This window comes from Gekko japonicus, unplaced genomic scaffold (genome assembly GCF_001447785.1).
Source record: "Gekko japonicus isolate JY-2015 unplaced genomic scaffold, Gekko_japonicus_V1.1 scaffold945, whole genome shotgun sequence".
In the NCBI taxonomy this organism is placed as follows: Eukaryota; Metazoa; Chordata; class Lepidosauria; order Squamata; family Gekkonidae; genus Gekko; species Gekko japonicus.
Genome location: NW_015165265.1, coordinates 293,701 through 301,637, shown reverse-complemented (window position 1 = coordinate 301,637; position 7,937 = coordinate 293,701). Strand labels below are relative to the sequence as shown.

The window sequence follows — 7,937 nt, the reverse complement described above, 5'->3', positions numbered from 1 at the left end:
CCACCCCCACCCCCACCCGTCTCCAAGACGGAGGCGGTGGTGGAGAGGCCGGTCCTCCCCCCCCCTTTGCCGGGCTCGACGGTGGCGGCGAGGCCGGTTCCCCTGCCGCCCAGCCGCCCGGTCGCCCGGCTCCAAGGAGGAGGAGGAGGAGGCGCGGCGGCGCGGCCAGCTACAGAGCGTTCCCTGCGCATGCGCAGGGGATGCTCTGTCACTTTCGGGGGGATTTAAACATCCCCCCGAAATTTTTTTCAACTTTTTCGATTTTTGTGCACACGTGGGGACTGGCCCACGTGTGCACAAACCTCCCCCTCCCCCCCAAGTGCCCCCGGAGCGCTGATTTAGCGATCCGCACTCAGGGGGCAACTTGGCTATTAGATATATAGATGGGAATGAAAAATCCACACAATCCATGAAGGGAAACAGTCAAGTCCAGAGAAGATATCCAACACTTTTCCTAGGTAGTTTATAGTGTTTCAGACTCCTGATCCTTCCTCAGGAACAAAGAACATAGGAAGTCTCATACCAGTTTCTTAACAGGATGATGTTATTCAACTTCTTTATGGGCTAGGTCTCCTAAGTTTTAATATGCACCTCTAGCTACATTGTCATGGAGCCCACCCTCCAAAGTATCTATTTTCTCCAGGGAAACTGACCTCTGTAGTCAGGAGATGAGCTGTCATTCTGTGGAATCTCCACCTGGAGATTGGCATCCCTGCTAGTAAATACAGATGATTCCAGATAACCAACCTGCCTCGGTTGGTGGGTAGGATTGCTTGCTTGCATCCGTGAGATTGTTCATTTAACCAGCCCTACCCATGATACCATGGGCCGCGGTGGCTCAGAGGTTAAGACGCTGAGCTGCAGACCGGAAGGCCTACCGTAGTTCAGCAGTTCAAGACCCGAGTGCTGCTTGATGGAGTGAGCTCTCATCTCTGGCCCAGCTCCTGCCAACCTAGCAGTTCGAAAGCAAGAAATTGCAAGTAGATAAATAGGTGGGAAGTTAACAGTGGTAACAGCATTCCGTGCGCCTCAGCATTTAGTCATGCCGGCCACATGACCATGGAAACATCTTCGGACGGCGCTGGCTCTTCGGCTTGGAAATGGAGATGAGCACCCCCCCTTAGAGTTGGATTCGACTGGCTTTCGAGCAAGGGAAAACCTTTATCTTTCACCCATGATACATCAGTCTATATATGGCTGGGCTTCTTCAAAAGTCATGCCGGGATAGCGCATAGCATAATCCTACCTGGAGTATACTACATCAGACCAAAGGTAGAGAGCATTACATATTAAATGTCTAAACTCACATATGATGGACTGCTAACGTGTCCGAGACAAGAAGACTCTGCATTGTGAAGCTAGGATCAGACGGCTGAACCCCCAATACTAGGGATGCCAACCTCCAGGCTGGGCCTGGAATTCTTCCAGAATTACAGCTGACCTCCACACTACAGAGATCTGTTCCCCTGGAGGAAAGGGCAGCTTGAGAGGGAGGACTCTGTGCAGGCTCGTAGCCAGGATTTTGTAATTGGGGGGGGGGGCTTTAAATAAGTTAGGGGGCACTGACGTCACAAAATAAAATAAAAATTTCTAAAGAGAAGAAGAAGAGACTGGATATATACCCCGCCCTTCACTACCCAAAGGAGTCTCAGAGCGGCTTACAAACTCCTTTCCCTTCCCCTCCCCACAACAGAGGTAGGTTGGGGCTGAGAGAGCTCTTGACAGAAACTGCTCTTTTTCAAGAACAGCTCTTGTCAGAGCTACGGCTTGCCCAAGGTCATCCAGCCGTAAACTCGTTTTTGCGGTGTTCGCGCTCTGCCTGCCTACGCGGGGAAGCAAGCCGTGCTTGGGGAAGGGGAGGGAGTGGGGGAGTCCTCTGGGTGGCTCAGAGAATCGGGGGGCTGGATGTCGGGGAGCCTTGGCAGGAAGTCGGAGGGCCAGGCCCCGAAATGCCCCACTGTAGCTACGGGCCTCACTCTATGGCATCACGTCAAACGCTACCCTTCCCAGCCGCCGCACCTAAATAGGAATCCCCCGACCCAGAGTTGACGTCCCTACGACTTCCCAGGTACTGTCTGTAGTGGTTTATTTATTTATTAGGTTTGTACCCCGCCCTCCCCAACGGGCTCAGGGCGGCTACAACAGAGGCAATTGCCATAACAACAGTTAAAACAACATAAAAGCAATCATTAAACAGTATAAAACAATCATTAAATAAAGTGCGGTGCTCTTGATGTTAAAGTTTTCTAATCCAAGATGAGTTCCATTCATCAACCTAACCTGACAACATACATTCTTCGGTTGACTAGGCGTCTGCCCAGGGCCAGCTCACCTCCAGATCTAATCCACCGTCGACGATGGCAACTCGGTGGTGGTACAGTGGCGGCGGCGACTCCTATGCAAAGTCCCGGCGGAAGAGCTCCGTCTTGCAGGCCCTGCGGAACTGCGCCAGGTCCCGCAGGGCCCGAACCTGCTCTGGGAGCTCATTCCACCAGACAGGAGCCACCGCCGAGAAAGCCCTGGCCCTGGTTGCAACCAGCTCGATGTCCTTGGGGCCGGGAACCACCAGTAGGTGCTGCGACCCCGACCGTAGCGCTCTTGGGGGAACATATGGAGAAAGGCGGTCCCTTAGGTACGCTGGACCCTGGCCAGTGTCCAGAAGGAGCTGTGCTGCATTCTATGGCTGAGCATTTCAATAGTTCTGGGCTAATTAGCTTTACCAGCCCTGTCATCCACAGAAGGATGTGATGAGGGGGAACGCTGATAGCGACCAAGACAGATAATGATAGATCAAGATGGATGGCCACGTTTAGTCTGTCTGTAGCAGTAGAACACAGCGGGAATCCAGCAGCACCTTAAAGACTAACACGATTTGTGGCAGGGGGAAGAGCTTTCGTGAGTCACCGCTCCGGTAGCACCCAGACAGATAATGAGTTCGGGAACGGAAATGCATCCTGAGGGGGGTTATCGCTGGAGCGAGTTATGGTCTCTGTTAGGCTCTGCACCATATAGTTTTAGGGTTTTTTTTCCAGGCAGCAGCTGCTGTGAGCTCTCCTGGGCATCTTGAGCTCCATTTGGTTTGCTGCACTGCTGATACCTTGCGAATAATAATCTGGACGTCGCGTGGTCCTCTTAGCCGTGCAGCACAGGGATACAAATGCAGGGACATCAGAACAAGACTGGGATGCACTGGTTGTACAAGCAATGCCAGTGACTCCGATGACGCCCGGTCTCCAGCCCCGCCCAGGTTGTCTGCTAAGCCACTGAGATGGAACAGACAATCGGCACGGCTGCACGGGCTCGTTTGTCAAAACTGAGCAATGCCGTCAGATCGTGACCACATCACAGAAACGGAACAAAACACCATCACACAAGGCATGTTCTCAGCATAGCACTTTCTTTGTAGGGCGCCAGGGTTGAGCCCCAGCATCTCCAGCAGGGTTGCCAACCTCCAGGTGGGGTCTGGAGATCACCTGGAATTACAATTGATCTCCAGGCGACAGAGATCAGTCCCCCTGGAGAAAATGGTGGCTTTGGAGGGTGGAATCTATGACACTTATACCCCGCTGAGGCCCCTCCCCAAATCCTCCCCAGGCACCACCCACAACATCTCCAGGAATTCGTCAATTTGCAGTCGGCAGCTATACAGGATCAAAGTTATGGGCGATGTGGAAGATCCCGGGGAGCCTCTGCTAGTCAGAGGAGATGCGACTGACCTTGCTAGACCAAGGGTCTGACTCGGCATAAGCACAGTTCTGAGTCCTCACTGGGACCCTGCACAGCTACTTGGTCCCAATTCTAGACCGCACGTCCCAATTCTAGACCAGTCAAAGAACTCTATTCTAATCCACTTTGTCTTTTGTACTTCAGGGTGCGGGAAGCTGACCGGGGTAAGCAACCCCATCACCATCCGGGCATCTGGATCCAGATTCGGCTCGTGGATGACAGACACGGTGGCTCCAAGTTCTGACAGTCGGGTAAGTGCCTCTGAATCGACGTCCTACAATGCTCTCTTCACCTCAACAGATTCCAGCTGGGTGGCTCTCGATGTCACAGACAGCCCTTCTGAGGATCCAGGGACCAGTAGAAATGTAAGAGCCAGGGCGAAAGAGCCCGGCTCCCTCTGTTGCATCTAGCAAGCCCCTGTAGCTAGAAGGAGAGCCATGTGATTCCTTGTTCTGACATAACTAAAACATGAGGCCAAGGTGGGCGTGTTTAGATGGTTTCCTTTAAAAATCCCTTTTCATAGCCTGCCAAAAACATATATCAGAAGTACACCCTTCCTGGCATTTTCCTGATGTGTGCACTTTTCATGTTGTGTTATGTGCCATAGGCAGATTTTTTTCATGCCCTTACAGCCTCTATGCCTCTTGACCTCTATGGTGTTTTTTGTTCACATGTGGTGGTGGAAAGTGCCATCAAGTCACATCTGGCTTACAGTGATCCCATAGGGTTTCTGAGGCAAGAGACTAACAGAGGTGATTTGCCATTACCTTCTTTTGCATAGCAGCCTCCTCAGTGGTCTCCCATCCAAATACTAACCAGGACCAACCCTGCTTAGCTTCCAAGAATAGGCTACTCTAGACTTCACGTTCCTGGGATCCCAGATCACCGCAGACTGTGACAGCAGCCATGAAATTAAAAGACGCATGCTCCTTGGGAGGAAAGCAATGGCAAACCTAAACAGCATGATAAAAAGTAGAGACATCACCCTGCCAACAAACGTCCGCATGGTCAAAGCAATGGTATTCCCAGTAGTCATGTATGGCTGCGAGAGTTGGACTATAAGGAAGGCCGAGCGCCGAAGAATAGATTCTTTTGAACTATGGTGCTGGAGAAGACTCTTGAGAGTCCCTTGGACTGCAAGGAGATCAAAGCAGTCAATCCATTTCCATTTCATTTATTAGCTTCATTGACCCGAGGTCTTAAGCCAAACATGCAAACAACAAATATAAAATGCATTACATAAAATTACAAGAAATTTAGACAGAACGCCTTTACAATAAAAGCTAGTAAACATGCTCTCAATCAGTAACATCAGACCACATTTTATAAACTTCAATGAATTCTATAAAATCCCATGATATTATGGAAATTAGTTTTAAAATTTTAAAATTGTATACAAAAGGTACTCATAACATTTCAAAGCCGCTTTAAAAATAGCACTATTGAAAGATATTTTGCCACCAAGCGAGTCGTTTCAGGGTCCTCATCAGCTAATAGTATGGTTATCACCCAGGGTTCCATAGGGAGGTGATATCTTTGTAAAATAGGAGTAATCCAGCAGGATCTGGGGTCAATCCATTGGTGGCAAAATAACATAAGATGATCTAAGGTCTCTATTGCACCTGATCCACAATTACACAATCTATTTGAGTACTGTATTTTAGCAAAACGGCCACTTAGCTCTACAGTTGGAAAAACATTCAACCTTGCAAGCGTGAAGACATATCTAGATCTGGGGGATGTAAGGAAGCTCATATATGAGGGAGTTTTCTTAGGTGGAACAATCCCTAAGGCAGAGTTGGAGCATACTCGCCTAGCACGAATTGAAGTGCTGAGTCGGTCAATGTTTGTCACCCTCAATCTCATCAAATTTAGCGCTTCTTGATAATTTAAATTATTAAGCCCCGTAGGGGCGAGACCAATCCACTCCAGCTTGTTATCTATATGTTTTGCCCACGTACATTTATAATTATCCCCTTTTAAAAGATAAAGAAGACCTCCTTGAGCATTAGGTGTCATATAAAGAACTTTCAGTCTCAATTTAAAGGCTGCCTTCCAGGCTCTTGACTCAAAGGAGCATTGTGCGAATTCTTCTCTAAGTGCCGGCCCTGCGACACATTTAGGGACTCCTGCAATTTTACGCAGGAACTGGAGAAGGATCTGATCTGATAATTCCGAAATTTCTTTAATCCAGATCGCAGCCCCATATAAAAATTGTGAAGTAACTTTCGCATTAAAAGCTGCAATGGCCATTGGGACATACTGGCCGCCTCTTGAATAATAGAATTTAAGGAGGGCATTAGAATTTAATTTAGCGATTTCAGTTGCTGCTCTTATATGATGTTTCCAGCGGCAACTGGAGCTGAACACTATCCCCAGATATTTGAAATGAGACACTTGTTCTATCTCCCCATCCTAAAAGAAATCAACCCTGACTGTTCCCTGGAAGGCCAGATAATGAAACTGCAGCTCAAATACTTTGGCCACCCAATGAGAAGGGAGCACTCGCTGGAGAAGACCCTGATGCTGGGAAAGATTGAAGGTCAAAGAAGACGGGGACGGCAAAGGATGAGATGGTTAGATAGTGTCATAGATGCAACGAACATGAAGTTGAGCCAACTTCAGAGGACGGCGGAAGACCGGAAGGCCTGGCGTGATCTGGTTCATGGGGTCGCAAGAGTCGGACTCGACTGTGCGACTGAACAACAAGGCCATGTAGGTCAGGGCAAACATTTGGAACCAAATATCTGCTTGTTGCCAGTCACGGAAACCACATGTATTGGATCAATTCATGGTTGCCAGCTTCCCAGTATGTGTGGACTGTGACATCCGGGGAAACCTAAATATTTGAGCACTTACTTTCACACACATTGAATAACCCACTTTCAATCCACTTAAGTAATCATTTGCAAGTGGATTTTCCCGTTCCACACAGTAAATCCCATTGCAAAGTGGATTGCAAGTGGACTGAAATTGTGTGTGAAAGCGAGAGAAAAGTGATTATATTAAGCTTAGAAGAGCCCAAATCCGTGCCTCTGTCGATCAAATCCACATCCCCCCTTCCCCTGACTGTTCAGCTCTCTCTCCCAGTTTACAGTTTTTGCTCCGGCATCCTTATCTAGCATTCTGGATGTCCGTGACCGCTGACAAGCAGGCTGGGAGACTCTGCGTCCATCTTCCCTGCATTTTAAAAGGAAAAGAGAAGCCATGCCGGACCATGCTTTGACCTGGGTCTGTGCTGTGGGAGTCGGGTTGCCAACTCCAGGTTGGGAGATACCTGGAGATTTGGGGGGTGGAGCCTGGTGAAAGGGTTTGGGGAGGAGAGGGACTTCAGTGGGGTATAATGCCATAGAATACACCTTCCAAAGTGGCCATTTTCTCCAAGGGAACTGATCTCTGTCACCTGGAGATCAGGCGTAACCAGGAGATCTCCAGCCATCGCATGGAGGTTGGCAACCCTATATTAGTCTGAGTGGGGGTTCCCCTGCTTCTGGGCGCTTCAGTCCACCTCCAGCCTGCTGGCCGGTGGGGGGATCCCCACCCCCCAAGCCCCACCCCCAAGAGCAACCATCCACCCGGCCACCCCCTCCCTCCCCTCCTGCCAAAAGTGACCACCTGCCTGGCTACCCCTCTTCCTCCCCTCCTACCCAGTTTAAAGGGCTTCAGCTGTTTGGTGGGAACCATGTGGCCCACCGACCACCTGGAAGGCCCTTTAAATCTAGCAGGAGGGAGGGAGAAGGATGGTTGCGGGCCACACACTTGGCTTGCAAAAAGCGTCTTTTTGCAAGTGGGGTGGGGGTCATGGTCAGTGTTCCCTCTAAGCTGAGTTCGTGTGAGCCAGCTCACAGTTTTTTAGCCTCCAGCTCACACATTTTTGTCTTAGCTCAGGAAGGAGGGCCCCAGAACAAACTGATTTATGCACTCGCCAAATTGCTGGCTCACAACTTTAATGCCAGTAGCTCATAAAGTAGAATTTTTGCTCACAAGACTCCACACCTTAGAGGGAACATTGGTCATGATGCGTGGGGCTGATTTCCCCCAGCCGAGCCGAGCATGCAGCCCGCGACTGCCCCTGTACCTCCCTCCTGCTAGATTTAAAGGGCCTTCCAGCTGGTCGGCGGGCCACGGGGTCCCCGCCAATCAGCTGAAGCCCTTTAAATCGGGCAGGAGGGGAGGGAGGGGGGTAGCCAGGCAGGTGGTCAGTTTTGGGG

General features: G+C 50.0%; 1 protein-coding gene across 1 annotated transcript in view; it reads left to right on the top strand.

The window, feature by feature from the left end:
• OLFM2 (olfactomedin 2) overlaps positions 1–7,937 on the top strand; it is a 319,482-nt gene that overhangs the window by 285,916 nt on the left and 25,629 nt on the right. Inside the window, exon 5 of the mRNA XM_015410209.1 lies at positions 3,871–3,977. Coding sequence (XP_015265695.1) covers positions 3,871–3,977 — 107 coding nt within the window. The remainder of the gene's footprint in view (positions 1–3,870; positions 3,978–7,937) is intronic.